This window comes from Neodiprion lecontei, chromosome 1 (assembly GCF_021901455.1).
Source record: "Neodiprion lecontei isolate iyNeoLeco1 chromosome 1, iyNeoLeco1.1, whole genome shotgun sequence".
Classification (NCBI taxonomy): Eukaryota; Metazoa; Arthropoda; class Insecta; order Hymenoptera; family Diprionidae; genus Neodiprion; species Neodiprion lecontei.
Window position 1 is genome coordinate 16,643,699 of NC_060260.1, and position 18,822 is coordinate 16,662,520.

At 31.8% G+C, this 18,822-nt stretch overlaps 1 protein-coding gene across 1 annotated transcript; it reads left to right on the top strand.

The window, feature by feature from the left end:
* Positions 1 to 12,329: 12,329 nt before the first annotated feature.
* On the top strand, positions 12,330 to 13,970 carry LOC124296583 (jerky protein homolog-like). The gene is made up of 2 exons (XM_046746614.1): positions 12,330 to 13,410; positions 13,465 to 13,970. The coding sequence occupies exons 1-2, from the start codon at positions 12,330 to 12,332 to the stop codon at positions 13,968 to 13,970; spliced, it is 1,587 nt and encodes a 528-aa protein (XP_046602570.1).
* Positions 13,971 to 18,822: the final 4,852 nt, after the last annotated feature.

An 18,822-nucleotide genomic window follows, 5' to 3' on the forward strand; every position in this document is an offset into this window, starting at 1 on the left:
TGGAACTGTTTTGGCTGTTTAGGGAGCGGTTTATCGACGATTTGAGCTGGTCTTCCCAAAAGTCCCAAACGAACAATTCATTATTCATTTCCAACCTGGTACCTTTTATCTTCGGGTTTTTGCCATCTTTTCTCATGTCGGCTGCGGTTTCTTTAATCTTCTTTAGGCAGTAAAGTTCTCTATTAGTGTATTCATTGTTTAGTGACAAGGTCGAACCCTTTAGAACCGTACGCTTGGCATTCATTACTGTGTCTTTGGCTTTTCATAGCTGAGTTTGATTTTTAAGACTTTTCTGTCTTGACGCATTGGTATAACATCAATAACTGCATTAGATAAGCTGAATTTTTCCTCCATGAATCCATTTATCTGGTGTATGAGGTTAGGTTCACGCCAGTTGTGATTCTTGGCTATAATATTGAGCCGCTTTGCAGCTTTTTCTTGTTGGCTAACCAAGTCCTCCAGCTTATGGAGTCTGGCCTTATTGACTTCAGCTTCTGAGGAAGGATTTGTGGTGGACAGCGAGATGTTCCCGGACTTGAGTGTTTCAAGCTCCTTCTCGAGTTTGTCTTGCCTTTTTGAGATGTTATCAATCCGGCCCAACAATGTTTTTTCGCTCTTAAGGAAGTCGTCTCTGATGGCTTGGATAGCATTTTGATTTTCGCGCTGACTGTTCTTGATCTGCTCTTTGAGAGCTTCAGTATTGTTGTTAGCCTGTAACTGCATCTGCGCAATTTGGTCTGTTAACCTCCCTAGAAGGGCTGAGATGGGGTGAGCTTCACCAGTGTTGCTCAAATCGGACATCATCGCGTCAGGATTTGACACAAGAGAAGCGGAGTTGGAAGCTTGGTTAAACATCTTTTTGGCAGCTTGTGTTGTTTCTTCTGAATCGGATGGTGAGTCGTCGGGGTCTCTATCATCAATGGTCCTTTTCCTGTTAAGATAATCTTTAATGTCACCAAGTGAGGCGGCTCTTTCTCGAGTAAAAGTGAATGCTTTGATTGGAGCCCCGGGTTTCTTGGAGCTGGCAGGTGAGTTGGTGGGATTGTGAACAACACCGTCTGGTTTCGGGCTGCTGTTTACCATATTTGTGGGTTAAGGACTACCGCCTGGCCGCACGAGGACCAACCCGGGACTGGCATTTATTTATCTGGATTAGTTTAAGAGCCTGAATCTCGATCACACTAATTTGCAGATTAAAATTTAAAAGCAGATAGTTTATATTAGAGTCTGTTTATATGCCCTGATCAGAAACCTAACCTTCAAGAGTTGGCATCTCGGGCTTTATTTAAAATTCTGGTTAATTTGACGCGAACTTTTGTACTTTTGTGTTTAAAACACTTTTTGCTGCGTTACAATTCAATAAATAGCAGTTCGGCACTGGTAGGATTTTTACTTGTTTTTAAAACTTTTTATTTTATTCACAACATAAATAAACACGAGGTTACTCAAGCAGCGCTACAGTGGCTCCCCCTTATAATCTGTAACTACTGTAAATTTTCTACCATGTAAATAATGCCGAAAATGCCTAATAGCATTCACAACAGCAAGTGTTTCCAATTCATACGAATGATATCGCGACTCTATTTCTGTAGTTCTTTTGCTAAAATAAGCTACAACATGGGCCTTTCCACCAACTTTTTGGATGCAAATTGCACCGTAACCAACTGAGCTAGCCTCTGTATGTAATTCTATAGTAAAATTTGGATCAAAAATCATTAAAAGAGGAGAACTCGTCAGGTGAGAAACAATTTTTGTTCGAATTTCCTCAAATTCAGATTTCCAATCAATCCTACCCTTTCCATTAGTAAGTTCATACAAAGGACAAACAAGTTTAGAAAACCCTTTTATAAATTGCCGAAAATACGAGGCAAGTCCAATAAATTGTCTAAGTTGAGTAACAGTTTGAGAAGGCGGGAGTGCAGTCAACGCGATAACCTTGCGAGGATTTGGTCGAATTTCTCCTGCCGAAACTTGATAACCAAGAAATTCTATTTTCGTTTTCAAAAATGAACATTTCTTTAGATTGACTGAAAATCCAGCTTTAGTCAAGGCCCCTAAAACAACTTCTAATTTTCGAATACCCTCAATAATTGTTTCTGATGGGATGAGAATATCATCCATATAACAAATAATAGACGTATTCACTAGATCTCCCAAAGCTTTGTTAATTGCTCGCTGAAAAACAGAAGGTGCATTTTTCAAACCAAAAGGCATTGCTAAATATTCGTACTGCCCGTCAGGAGTAACAAAAGCAGTCCGTTCAATAGAATCTGGGTGAATAGGAATTTGGTGAAAACCGCTAGCCATATCAAGAGATGTAAAATAATTAGCACCTCCTAGTCTATCTATCTGATCAGCAATAAGCAGTAACGGATATTTATCAGCCACCGTATTATTGTTAAGCTCCCGATAATCAACACACATTCGATCAGAACCGTCTTTTTTTTAACTAAAATAATCGGACTAGCAAAAGGAGAACAACTGGGTCTGATGACATTCTCCTCTTGTAATTCCTTGATTTTATCTCGCACTATTTGACGTTCAACAGTCGAAAGACGATAACGTAGTCTTTGCACGGTTCGGTTAGGATCTAGCAAACGAATTTCAAGTTGTCCGGTCGTTACTCTAGATTTAGGTGTTCCTATGACGAAAGTTGAACGAAATTTGTTTAAAACATCAACCAAGAGACGTTTGTCATGTTCAGAAACGTCTGTTTTTATTTCGTCAAAATTAAATGAATGATAATCTACTTCACAAACATTAACCCTCGGAATTCTTTTTAGAACTAAACTGTCAACTGTCATTTCTATTCAGTAACCAAGAGATAATATTTCTCTTCCAACAAGAATTTCAGTACTAAGAAAATCATCATGAATCACATGAAATAAAATTTCCAGGCAATGATCATTTATAGTCACTTGTGCCAAGATTTGAATGACACTTTGAATACTGGAAGGACCGATACCGGAAAGAATGACTACAAAGTTCTGACGTTTTCCTGAAAATTTTTTAGCAATGCTTTCTTTAATCAGAGAGCATTCAGCACCGGAATCAAAACAAAATGAAAACTTCTCACCGGAATGTAGTAACTCGCCAAAAGCCGGTTGAATAGAACACGAATTAACACGACGCTCCATTTGACCTTGAGCAAGGGTATTTTGTCCAGATCCAGAAGACTTCTTGCAGCTTGTAGAAACATGTCCAACTTCTCCACATTTGAAGCACGTCACAAAAGATTTCACAGCGGTGGAGGGTATTTTCTTTGAAAGATTTCCAAAGTTGTCCGGGATAGTGCTCAATGAACGACTTCGACATTCCGATATTTTGTGTCCAAATTTTCCACAGTGAAAGCATTTTAATGAAGATACATAAGTTCTCAGTCGTTTGGAATCGAACGATGAGCCCTCTCTGGCTTGAGAAAAAGGAAAAGCTCTTTTTCGGTAATCAACGGCCATAAGTTCTTGTTGTAACTTCGTTCGAGAACTTATTTCCGTAGTAAGAGCCAAACGTTTTAAACGTGGATCCAACTGAGCCACGTGAGAAAGAACAATCGAAACAGCAATTTCTTCGGAATTCATCAGTTGTAGTCGTGGAATAAGAACACTTAAAACTCGACTTGAATATGCAGCGATATTTTCATCTCCATTTGGCTGTCCCGAATATAACGAAAGTAACGTCACCGCGGGAGTTTCAATAATTTCATATCGCGCGAGAAAAATGTTTTTAAATTGTTCCCAAGTCATTCCGTTAAAGCTGATTTGAGGAAACCAAGATGCAGCTGATCCTTTCATAGCTTCACTCAACGCATTTACTAACTTGCTCCCTTGAAGTTCCTGTTCTTGCATACACAAGCTAGCTGTCGAGCACCAAGCTTGTGCATCGATATTTTGCTCATTCGGATTGAATAGCGGAAAAGTAACTTCATGATAAGAAACAGCAGTTGGACTTTGCATTTTTCGAATTAACTCCATTATATTTTTTATTTTGATTCTCAAACAAAATTTGCCAACGATCTTCCGAAGTATCAGAATTGCGTTGAGGAGTCTCGGACGGTAATTCTGAAATGGATGGTTCCGCGTCCCTTCGGTATCCCACTTCTGATGTCGGAGAATGGCCAGATAACATTCGCGAACTTTGTGTTTTGCGTGTGGGACGCATGATGAACCACCTTTTTATTCTTTTACAAGATAAAAACGGAACTTAACTTATTGAACAAAGCTTTTTAAAATTCAACGTTTATAACAAGATCCAAAATGCTCAATGTTTATTCTGTTATTGATCTTTGCCGTAGTTTCTCTGGAGACCGAATAGAAGAAAGCGGTGATAATCCTCCTCGTTATTCATTTCATTATCCTTGAAATATATATCTATATGTATATATATATATTAGGCTGATTCAAAAAAAACGGCTATTTTTTTTTTTTAAATCCTCACATAAAAACTTCCGAGAAGGTGTGAAAAGACGCCTGTCAAAAGCAGAGCCCTTAATATTATTATTAAGAGGTCGCGCATCGGGAATTTCTATTTCCCGTTTAAATAACACAGGAATAAATTTTTTAAAATTTTGCAATTTCGTATTTGTGCAACGGCTCATTGAATTAGCGGACCAAAGCATATTTTTGTAGGAAATTTGACGCTCTACAAGAACAGTCCTTACAAAGTTTTCGATAGTCACACTCCTTCAAAAGTTATTCGAGGTCAAAGTTGAATTTACAAAAAAATTCAATGTTTTTTTGTGTTCGATGATACTATGAATCTTTTCTCATTATTTTGTTATAAAGAGGATAGATTTCGGAACAATTACATTTTTAAATAGTCAAGTGCATCAGTTATGGATTCTCCATGATAACATGTTTATTATTTAACATCGCATTTTTGTAAGGTAACTTTATATTGACTCAATGGGAAAATTAATGATTGAAAAAGCCCAATTAGAGTAAGATATATTTATTAAATATATCTTTATAACAAAATAATGAGAGAAGATTCATAGTATCATCGAAAAAAAAAAAAAACATTGAATTTTTTTGTAAGTTCAACTTTGACCTCGAATAACTTTTGAAGGAGTGTGACTATCGAAAACTTTGTAAGGACTTTTTTTGTAGAGCGTCAAATTTCCTACAAAAATGTGCTTTGGTCCGCTAATTCAATGAGCCGTTGCAAAAATACGAAACTGCAAAATTTAAAAAAATTTATTCCTGTGTTATTCAAACGGGAAATAGAAATTCCCGATGCGCGACCTCTTAATAATAATATTAAGGGCTCTGCTTTTTACAGACGTCTTTTCACACCTTCTCGGGAGTTTTTATGTGAGAATATTGAAAAAAAAAAAATTAGCCGTTTTTTTTTAATCAGCCTAATATATATATATATATATATATATATATATATATATATATACATATATATAATATACATCAATATATTATACATTAATATAATGAAGATAAAATTAGTCGAAAATTCCGGTCAGGAAAAGAAGTTCAATGATTTGGAAAACGTAAACATAATAATCGTTTCCGATGTTTCGGCCGGGCCCTGCCGACCATCTTCAGGAATATTTCTATAATAATTACCAAAAAGAATGTTTCAAAAAACAATTCTGAATTAAAAGCAGCGAGGTACGTTTATAAGTATAGTTGTTGTTGTACAACATTTGTTGCACTTATACTCTTATCTCTCGTGATCCCACCATTAAAATACAAAAACAAGTCGACGATATGATAAGCCTGTGGCAACAGAAAAAATTTATAGATTCCAACTCGGCAAAAAATCTCAGAACGTACAACTCTTTGCCTCCTAAAATATATTTCCTACCAAAAATTCATAAGAACAATGTACCTCTCAGACCAATTGTTTGTAACATTAACTCTCCCACTTACAAAATTTCAAGATTTTGTACTAGTGTACTCTCTAACATAACAGGTACATCCAACTATCACATCAATGACACTTGGTCTTTTGTAAACAAAATTAGAAATACACCAATCCCTCGAGAACACCTGTTACACTTCTCGCAAAAATTAAGAAAACAACAAAATTTTCGAAATTTTTTGGTAATTTTCAACAGGCTGTATTTCAGTGAAAAATGGTCGTACAAGAAATAGAGGATCAAAGCTTTTGAAGCTTAAAGACTCTAGTTTTTGAATTTTTTGATTAACAATTTTTCGGAGCACTATTAGCCATGCAATCATTGGATAAAGCACGAAGAAAAAATTTTCAAAATTTTTTACATTTTTTTTTTTCGCTCTACGGGCATGGAAAAATTTTTTCGAGCCAAACCAATGAATAGGTCGCATAGCCTGTTTATTCAGCTTCCAGATACTTTTTTTTAAACCTCGATACGACCATTTGTCTCCGAGATATCGAATTTTGAATGCCAAAGGATCACTCAACTGCCGATATCTCCAGAACTACTGGTCGCCTAGCGAGCCGAAGGGCAGTTTCTTTTTCTGCAGAAAATTTCCTACAAAAATCTGTCATCGTTGATGTCAAAAAAAAATTTTTTCCACCTGTAGCGTTAACGTGAAAAAAGAGCAAAAAAATGCCATTTTGCCTTTTTTTGGATAATCCACTGTATCTTCGTCAATATTAGGGGGAAGGCTTAGGTTAAAAGAAAATTTTACAGCCCAATGTACCCCAAAGGTCCCTCTAGATCGGTAAATCGATCGATTCAGCGGTTTTCCTGGACCAATTGATTGAAATTTTAAAAAAATTGAGGGAACAAGGATTTTGTTTCTTAAGGAATTTTTGGATAATCGACTGTATCTTCGTCAATATTGGGGGGAAAGCTTAGGTTAGAAGAAAATTTTACAGCCTAATGTACCCCGAAGGTTCCCCTAAATCGGTATATCGATCGGTTCAGCGGTTTTCCTGGACCGATTGATTGAAATTTTGAAAAAATGAAGGAAACAAGGTTTTTGTTTCTTAAGGAACCTTGTTCTCTTAATTTTTTCAAAATTTCAATCAATCGGTCGAGGAAAACCGCTGAACCGATCGATCTACCGATTTAGAGGGACCTTTGGGGTACATTAGGCTGTAAAATTTTCTTCTAACCTAAGCTTTCCCCCCAATATTGACGAAGATACAGTCGATTATCCAAAAAAAGGCAAAATGGCATTTTTTTTCTCTTTTTTCACGTTAACGCTACAGGTGGAAAAAAATTTTTTTTGACATCAACCATGACAGATTTTTGTAGGAAATTTTCTGCAGAAAAAGAAACTGCCCTTCGGCTCGCTAGGCGACCAGTAGTTCTAGAGATATCGGCAGTTGAGTGAAAAAGAATCCTTTGGCATTCAAAATTCGATATCTCGAAGACAAATGGTCGTATCAAGGTTTGAAAAAAAGCATCTTGAGGCTGAATAAACAGGCTATGCGACCTATTCATTGGTTTAGCTTGGAAAAATTTTTCCATGCTCGTGGAGCGAAAAAAAAAATGTGAAAATTTTGAAAATTTTTTTTCGTGCTTTATCCAAGGATTGCATGGCTGATAGTGCTTCGAAAAATTTTTAACCAGAAAATTCAAAAACTAGAGTCTTCAAGTTTCGAAAGCTTTGTTTTTTTATTTCTTGTACGACCATTTTTCACTGAAATACAGTCTGTTGAAAATCACCAAAAAATTTCGAAAATTATGTTGTTCCCTTAATTTTTGCGGGAAGTGTATATACATATATGTATATATACATATATATATATATATATACATATATATATATATATATATATATAATAAAATTTTGAATTGACTTTTGAGAAAAAAGAAATTTTTGGAAAAAAAATTTTTTTTACAATCATGAAATTCACTGAAAATAAATATAATTATTGAAAAGATCCTGAATATTTTCTAATTATTTGCTCACATATCAATTGAAACAAAAATATTATTCATATGGAAGAAAAATTTATTTAATCAATTATTTCCTTTTTTCATTAAATTATTTGAAATTATTACGATCATCTATATTCAATTATATCAATGCATAATATACATATATATACATATATACATATATAATAATATACATGTATATATATATATATATATACATATATATATATATATATATATATATATATATATCATAATTTTGAATTAACTTCTAAAAAAAAAGAAATTTTTGAGATAAAAGTTTTTTTTTCGATAAATAAATTCATTAAAAATGAATATCATAATCAAGAAGATCCTGTATGTTCTTCAATTATTTACTCACATCTTAATTGGAATAAAAATATTATTTATTAGGAAAAACAATTGATTTCAATCAACCATTTCCTTTTTTTGTTAAATTATTTGACTCGATTATCTCCATTTATATTTAATTATATTAATGTATAAAATTGAATTATATACATATAAATATTATGATTTTTGATTTACTTTGAAAAAAAGAGAAATCTGAAAAAAAAAACTTTTTCACAGTAATTAAGATCATTAAAAATGAATATAATTATTCAAAAAATCCTATGTATTTTTTAATTATTTGCTCACATATTAATTGAAATATAAATATCATCCGTTAGGAAAGAAAATTTATTTAAATCAATTATTTCCTCATTCTATTAAATTATTTAACTTAATTACCTCCATTTATATTCAATTATATTAATGTATAATATTCAAAAATATACATATATACATATTATGATTTTTGATTTACTTTTAAAGAAAGAGAAATTTGAAAATGAAAAGTTCTTTGCTATAATTAAATTCATTAAAAATAAATATAATTATTCAAGAAATCCTATATATTTTTCAATTATTTGCTCACATACTAATTGAAACATAAATATTATCCGTTGAGAAAAACAATTTATTTGAATCAATTATTTGCTTATTTTATTAAATTATTTATCTGAATTACCTCCATTCATATTCAATTATATTAATGGATAATATACATATATATACATATATACATATACAATAATATACACACATATATATATATATATATATATATATATATATATATATATATATATATATTATAATTTTGAATTTACCTTTAAAAAAAAAGAAATTTAAAAAAAAAAAATTTTTTTTACAATAATCAAATTCACTGAAAATAAATATGGTTATTGGAAAGATCCTGTATATTTTTTGATAATTTGCTCACATATTAATTGAAATGAAAATATTATTCATTAAAAACAATAATTTATTTGATCAATTATTTCCTTTTTTTATCAAATTAGTTGGCATAATTACCTCCATTCATATTTAATTATATTAATGTGTAATATATATAAAAATAAATGTATTTTTATTTAATTATAATCATGTATAATATACAAATATATATATACATATTATGATTTTTAATTCACTTTTAGAAAAAGAGAAATTTGAAAAAAAAAAATTTTTAATATAATTAAATTTATTAAAAATATATATAATTATTCAAAAAATCCTATGTATTTCTTGATTATTTGCTCACATAATAATTGAAATATAAATATCATCCGTCAAGGAAAATAATCTATTCAAATCAATTATTTTCTTATTCTATTAAATCATTTAACTTAATTACCTCCATTTATATTCAATTATATTAATGTATAATATATGTGTAAGTAAATGTATTTATATTCAATTATATTAATGTATAATATACAAATATATATATATATATATGTTATGATTTTTAATTGACATTTAAGAAAAGAGAAATTTGAAAAAAAAAAAATTTTTTATTATAATCAAATTCATTAAAAATACATATGATTAATCAAGGAAACCTATGTATTTTTCAATTATTTGCCCACATATTAATTGAAATATAAATATTATCGGTTAGGAAAAATAATTTATTCAAATCAATTATTTGCTTATTTTATTGAATTATTCAACTTAATTACCTACATTTATATTCAATTATATTAATGTATATTATACATATATATACATATATACCCATATAATATTATACATGAATATATATGTATATTATAATTTCAAATTTACTTTTAAAAAAAGAGAAATTTTTGAAAAAAAAATTTTTTTTACAATAATTAAATTCATTAAAAATAAATATGGTCATTAAAAAGATCCTGTATATTTTTTAATCATTTGCTCACATATTAATTGAATTAAAAATATTATTCATTGAAAAAAATAATTTATTTAATCAATCATTTCCTTTTTTTATCAAGTTATTTGACATAATTACCTCCATCTATATTCGATTATATTCATGTATAATATATATATGAATAAATGTATTTATATTCAATTATATTAATGTATAATATATATATATGAATGAATGTATTTATGTTCAATTATAGTAATGTATAATATTTAAATATATAGATATATATATATATATATTATGATTTTTCGTTTACTTCTAAAAAAAGAGAAATTTGAAAAAAAAAAAATTTTTTTACACTCATTGAATTCATCAAAAATAAATATAATTATTCAAAAAATCCTACGTTTTTTTCAATCATTTGCTCACATATTAATTAAGATATGAATATTATCCGTTAGGAAAAATATATTATTCAAATCAATTATTTCCTCATTTTATTAAATTATTCAACTAAATTACCTACATTTATATTCAATTATATCGATGTATGATATACATATATATACACATACACATATATAATAATAAACATATATGTATATATATTATGATTTTGAATTTACTCCAAAAAAAAAAAATGTTTGAAAAAAAAAATTTTCGATATCTAAATTCATTAAAAATGAATATAATTATTGAAAAGATCCTGTATGTTTTCCAATTATTTACTCACATATTATTTGAAATGAAAATATTATTCATTAGGAAAAACAATTTATTTCAATTAACTATTTCATTCTTTTATTAAATTATTTGACCTGATTATCTCGATTTATAATCAATTACAATAATGTATAATATATATAAATAAATGTATTCATATTCAATTATAATAATGTATAAAATTCAAATATAAACATATATATATATTATGATTTTTAATTTACTTTTAAAAAAAGAGAAATTTGAAGAAAAAAAAAATTTTTTTTTACAGTAATTAAATTCATTAAAAATAAATATAATTATTCAAAAAAATCCCATGTATCTTTTAATTATTTGCTCACATATTAATTTAGATATGAATATTATCCGTTAGGAAAAATAATTTATTCAAATCAATTATTTCCTTATTTTATTAAATTATTTAACTAAATTACCTACATTTATATTCAATTATATCGATGTATGATATACATATATATACACATACACATATATTATAATAAACATATATATATATACATTGTAATTTTGAATTTACTCCTAAAAAAAAATGTTTGAAAACAAAAATTTTCGACATCTAAATTCATTAAAAATGAACATAATTATTGAAAAGATCCTGTATGTTTTCCAATTATTTACTCACATATTATTTGAAATAAAAATATTATTCATTAGGAAAAACAATTTATTTCAATCAACTATTTCATTCTTTTATTAAATTATTTGACCTGATTATCTCCATTTATAGTCAATTATAATAATGTATAATATATATGAATAAATGTAATCATATTCAATTATAATAATGTATAAAATTCAAATATAAACATATATACATATTATGATTTTCAATTTACTTTTGAAAAAAGAGAAATCTGAAAAAAAAAAAATTTTTTTCTACAGTAATTAAATTCATTAAAAATAAATATAATTATTCAAAAAATCCCATGTATTTTTGAATTATTTGCTCACATATTAATTAAAATATAAATATCATCTGTTAAGAAAAATAATTTATTTGAATCAATCATTTCCATATTCTATTGAATTATTTAACTCAATTACCTCCATTCATATTCAATTATATTAATGTATCATATATATGAATAAATGTATTCATATTTAATTATATTAATGTATAAAATTCAAATACAGTAGAGCGTCGATTATCCGAACGTCAGTTATCCGAAACGTCAATTATCCGAATGGTGATTTGGTTTATCCGAAACGTCAATTATCCGAAAGATTTGTGGGGGTAGTGATTAGGTTTGTTGGTAGGTATACGGAAAACCTGACCGAGGTTAACCGTTAGGTCCGCGTAGACGTGCATGTGCAGTTTGCATTTGGCGACCAGATGTTTTATGGCCGAGTCGTGCAACTGTTAGGACCGTATCGCGGGTTCTACCTGGTCGCGAGCTCAGACTTGCACGGCGTACCTCCCCTCCGCCCGCTTGACAGGAGCTCGCGCGCATTTAGTTTTCCAGTGTCAGTCTTTATGTACTTTTCTGCAGAGCTGTGAAAGAGCGAGCCCCGATATTGAATCTGATTGTATGTGATTCCTAACTCACGTTCATAATGAGTTCTACGTCTAGTCCTTTAACTTCTAAGCGTAAACGACACGTTCTTACCTTGGAACAAAAACGAGAGATTCTTTCTAAGCTAGATAAAGGAGAGACCGGTGCATCTCTAGCTCTCGCGTACAATGTGGGAAATGCAACAATCACGGACATTAAAAAGAATAAGGATAAAATTTTGTCATTTGTGTCAACGTCGGACGGTGAACATGGGGCCCAGAAACGAAAAGCTTTAAAATCCGCGCAGAATCCAGTTCTCGACAAGGCTTTATCCGAGTGGTTCACGCAGAGGCGAAGTTTAGGACAACCAATTTCCGGTCCAATCTTGTGTGAGAAAGCTCTTGACTTGAACAATAGAATCGGCGGATCGTCTGATTTTAAAGCCAGCTCTGGATTTCTGAAAAACTTCAAGACTCGCCATGGAATACGAGAACTTCAGGTTCAAGGGGAAACGTTATCGGCAGATTCGGAGGCTGCTGAGAAGTTTAAACAGAACTTCGCTACCATCGTAGAAGAGGAAGGATATTCTAGAGATGATGTGTACAATGCAGATGAGACTGGGTTAAATTGGAAGTCTTTGCCCACCAAATCTCTCGCATCTAGGCGTGAAACTGCAGCACCCGGATTCAAGGTGTCCAAAGAACGAATAACGGCTATGACATGTGCTAATGCAGCCGGCACTCATAGATTACCGTTATTACTTATCGGAAAGGCGAAGAAACCGCGGTGCTTCAAAAATGTGACTGGCTTGCCTGTGATCTATAAAGCCCAGAATAGTGCTTGGATGGACTCAAGATTGTTTTGCGATTGGTACACAAACGATTTTATGAAGAACGTTAAAGAATGGCGCAAGGCTCAACATAAAACTGGTAGAGTGTTGCTGCTCCTAGATAACGCGCCTTCTCATCCATCCGCTGAGGTATTGAACAGTCTCGATCCAGACTTCGAAGTCAGATTCCTTCCACCGAACGTAACATCTCTTATCCAGCCTATGGATCAGGGTGTGATAGAGAAAATGAAGAGATTGTATAGAAAAGAAGTTCTTAGGAGACTGTTTATGGCAGAAGAAAACACCGAAGACAGTATTGTTCAATTCGCGAAAACCATAAATTTGTAACATTGTTGCTACATGATAGCTGATGCGTGGGCATCGCTAACAGAAAGAAATCTGAAGAACGCTTGGAACAAACTGTGGCCACCCTCAGAAGAAACGCAGGCCGAGATTCGAGAAGATATTTCTAATTGCGAGCAAGGTGGCATAAATGAATTCGTTGAAATCTTCCACGCCATCCCTGGATTCACGGAATGTGACAACGATGACGCCGAAAATTGGCTGAAAGATGACGCGAACGATCCCGGCTATCAAATTTTAACCGACGATCAAATCGTATCTTCAGTTCTCCACGACGAAGATAGTGATTCTGATGACAAACACAGCGACGAAAGTGTGGAAGCGTCAAAGCAGCCCTCTCACGGTGAGGCCTTCGGGGCTCTGGAAACGGCTATGGAGTGGTACGAAAAACAACCTGAATGTTGTCAAACGCAACTTCTTCTCCTGAAACGATTGCGGGATTTGGCTGCAAAGAAGCGAGCTTCCGTTGTAAAACAGAGGAAAATCATGAACTTTTTTCCAAAGAAGTAAACCAAGTATGTACATACACCTACCACTTATAAAATTAGTATAGACACTTGTTTTTCAATACATATATTTTGTACACTATATTCTATTACGTAACCGTTATAAATGTTAACAAAATGTACTATGTATATAATAAGAAGATAGTTCATCTGTTTTAAATACATACGTATGTTTATACATTGAACGAATCAGCGTTTTTTTCACACTGTTCGGTTATCCGAATTTTCGATTATCCGAATAGTTCCCGGTCCCAATTAGTTCGGATAATCGACGCTCTACTGTATATACATATATATATATATATTATGATTTTTAATTTACTTTCAAAAAAAGAGCAATTTGAAAAAAAAAATTTTTTTTCACCATAATTAAATCGATTAAAAATAAATATAATTATTCAAGAAATCCTATGTATCTTTCAATTATTTTCTAACATATTAATTAAAATATAAATATTATCCGTTGAGAAAAATAATTTATTTAAATCTATTATTCGCTTATTTTACCGAATTATTTAACTCAATCACCTCCATGTATATTCAATCATATTAATGTATAATATACATATGTATACTAATATACATATATAATAATAAACATATATATATATATATATATATATATATATATATATATATATATTATAATTTTCAATTTACTTAAAAAAAAAAAAAAAATTTTGGAAAAAAAATATTTCTCACAATAAATCAATTCATTAAAAATAAATATGGTTATTGAAAAGATCCTGTATATTTTTTAATCATTTGCTCACTTATTAATTGAAATAAAAATATTATTCATCAAGAAAAATAATTTATTTAATCAATTATTCCTTTTTTTTATGAATTTATTTGACATACTTACCTCCATCTATATTTAATCATATTAACGTATAATATATGTACAAATGAATGTATTGATATTTATTTATATTAATGTATAATATACAAATATATATATATATATATATATATATATATTATGATTTTTAATTTACTTTGAGAAAAAGAGAAATGTGAAAAAAAAAATTTTTTTCTCAACGATTAAATTCATTAAAAATAAATATAATTATTCCAGAAATCCTGTGTATTTTTTAATTATTTGCTCACATAATCATTAGAATATAAATATTATCAGTTAAGGAAAATAATTCATTTGAATCAATTATTTCCTTATTTTATACAATTATTTAACTTAATCACCTCCATTCATATTCAATTATCTTAATGTATTATATTGTGGCACCCGGATCGGCAGTACCGACTGTCACCGCAAGGGAGCACGTCAGTGCTCAAGGCGGTGGCGACAACCAGCAGCAGCGTAGTCGGCGGAAACAGACGTTGACCGTGAAAACTGATTTCATCGACTTCATTAGCTGAACAAAGGCTACAGCTGTAGCACGTGGTCAAAGTTCAGACAAATAGTGATCATTGGGCTGTAATAGTTTTAAGACATTGAATAAATATATAATATTTATACATACTAGGTATTCGTCGTTGGTGTGTGTGTAAGCCCGCCTAACACAATCCCTACAATATACATATATATGCATATATACATTGTGACGTGGTATTACGTACCCCGTCACTTTGTTTAATTATCGCATTCCCCTAGGTGCAGATATCGCTAAAAATAACGAAATCACGTCTGGGGCCAATACTCCAAAACTAACGACTGGTTATCTTCAAGTGAAACTCTCTTTATTAAGCTAATTCTATTCTATTTTCTAATTTTGTAACGCTCTACGAGAACCATCTACGAGACTTCCGTTTCAAGATACCAGGACACTGCCTAACAGGGGTCACGTACCAGCTCAACACCGATCAACACCGACTACAGACGAACGAATACCGCTGAAACCACTCCCGATGGATGCCTATCTAAGTTGTGAACAGGGCCGTGCGTGATGCACAAACAGTACGTCCAACTATTCAAGACTTATCGGCCAGGAGCCGAACGACGAATCAATGCTTCTACCGCTCGGATGCATCGCCAGACGGCGTACAGGGCTGTGCGTCAAAAACACAACAAAGCCTCCCGTCGACGATACTTATCAGCCTGGAGCTGAACCGACCCTAACATCTACTAAGTCGTTGACTATCCAATAGAAGACGGTTTTCTCTTCACGAACCGTCTTATCGAAGGACTGCGGCGTGGAATAGGCTAATGATATGCTGACCACGTGGATCTGGTGGATCTAGTGTGGGGATCCGGGTTGAGGGCCATCACCACCAGATCGTTCCGGCATGAGGGCTTCGATGAGCGAGGGCCGGGATGCAGCGCCGACGAAATAGCTACAACGGGGAGTACCAGTAAAGCAAGGAGTGAGTTACAGTCGATCGCAAGTCCAAAGGACCGGTGACGTAATATTGCCGCACACCTCAATATCGCAACACATGAGCAGTACGACCCCCCCTCTCACCAACGATACCGCATAGCTGAAGGAAAACATCTCTAACAACCTTCCGACGTCCCGATACCTCGATACCTGTCGTCGAGGGAAAAGAAAATCAAGCGGCGAGGGATTATCGCCGCCTACCCATGGACCAGGCCTACGCGACCTGCTGGTCCAATTAAAATACCGCAAAGGGCATAGCCGGATAAGCAGGTCGAATCGGCCCCCGCTGAATTTTTTGTCGGTACTTCAGGGATCAATTTGGATCCAAATGAAAATAATTCAGTTAAAATTTCAGCTATTAATCTTAAACGGTTTCCGAGTAATTGAAAAAAAACCTATTTTTTAGTATTTATTTTTTTTTTAATAGTAAAATTAAAAATTTTGTTTTTGCTGATTTTTTTTTAAATACTTACGAGTAAAAGCTGTGAAAAAAATTTTTTTTTATGATTTCTAGACTAATAGCCGATTTTTAAACTAAAAAACAAAATTACAATTATTTTTTTTTATGCCTATTTTAAAACATGCAATCACCAAATTTGGACAGAATACGTCTTTCATACCCCTCTGTACTCAGGAATTTTTTCAATTTTTTTGGTTTGGTGCAACGTCATGAAAAAAATTAAAAACCAATTTTTTGTTAATTATTTTATATTTCAACTGCTTAGAACACTACTTACAACTAATTATAAAATGTATTTATTCATAAAAATATTCATCAAAAACGTAAGTGGTCATCAAAATATTTGTTAATATTTTCGTCAATCTTCATCTCTGTCTTCATTAATAACTACACAGCGCCCGGTATTATTGAAAATGCGACTTAAAATCTCTGCTGGTCTTACAATTCTCGATAAATATCTAGCATGTGATAGGTAATAAATAATAGCTGCTACATGCGAACAACAACCAACTGTACGCCGACCGTTGGCACAATCACAGCAATATCGAGAAATTCCGTTAACTCCATTTTTGCCACGATGATACTCAATGAAGCAGCAATATGTTTTTGCATTAATATGCCGAGATCTTACTTGAAATCTAAGAATGTTTTCAGCCGATCTTACGTACTGAAGGCTTATATTATTATCTTCATCCATCATCTCAGCTAAGTATGACACTGCTTGAGAAAGCTGGTATGATCCTTTTAAGTCGCATTTTCAATAATACCGGGCGCTGTGTAGTTATTAATGAAGACAGTGATGAAGATTGACGAAAATATTAACAAATATTTTGATGACCACTTATGTTTTTGATGAATATTTTTATAAATAAATACATTTTATAATTAGTTGTAAGTAGTGTTCTAAGCAGTTGAAATATAAAATAATTAACAAAAAATTGGTTTTTAATTTTTTTCATGACGTTGCACCAAACCAAAAAAATTGAAAAAATTCCTGAGTACAGAGGGGTATAAAAGACGTATTCTGTCCAAATTTGGTGATTGCATGTTTTAAAATAGGCATAAAAAAAATAATTGTAATTTTGTTTTTTAGTTTAAAAATCGGCTATTAGTCTAGAAATCATAAAAAAAAATTTTTTTCACAGCTTTTACTCGTAAGTATTTAAAAAAAAATCAGCAAAAAAAAATTTTTTAATTTTACTATTAAAAAAAAAATAAATACTAAAAAATAGGTTTCTTTTCAATTACTCGGAAACCGTTTAAGATTAATAGCTGAAATTTTCACTGAATTATTTTCATTTGGGTCCAAATTGATCCCTGAAGTACCGACAAAAAATTCAGCGGGGGCCGATTCGACCTGCTTATCCGGCTATGCCCTTTGAGGAAGAATCACGTGACAGCAGCTCGACGAAAATCAGGATCATCGCTCATCTCGTCACTCTACGTTCAGTTACTGATATTAACAGACGTGTTCTTGTTATCGCTACCAAAGTTCGTCGTACCGCTATTGTACCTTATCGCATTCTCTCGCACCTGTTATATCTTCTTTTACGTAAGTGAGGCTCCTTTTCTATTTTGTGAAGCCACGAGATTACTTGCAATATATCGTACCTTTACCTTTATCTCTTTCTCTCTTTACCTTGCAGTTGGTCTGCTTGAGCCAATTGGGCTCGTATCTTTTCTCTTTATCTTGCAGTTGGTCTGCTTGAGCCACCTGGGCTCGTACCTTATTCTCTCTTATCTCTTATCTTGTCCCTTTTTCTGCCTTATTGCAAGTAACTTCGCGACTGGTTGATTATTACTTACGCATTGTAGTGACTATTGTTTATTTTATTATCTTTCTCTTCTGGAATATTTGAATGTCTAATATCGCTGTCTAGCAGCGCGTTCCGTTAAAGGATCAATTTTTATCTTAGCTACTGAGCATTGCTATCTTGTTATATTTTCTCTGATTAGTTTCTATCTGTCTCTTTATCTATTATCGTTGATTATCGTATCTTAGTGAGTGTACCGCGGGAGCGATCTTATATCGCTGCGCGGTCCCGCTCGTCGTTCAT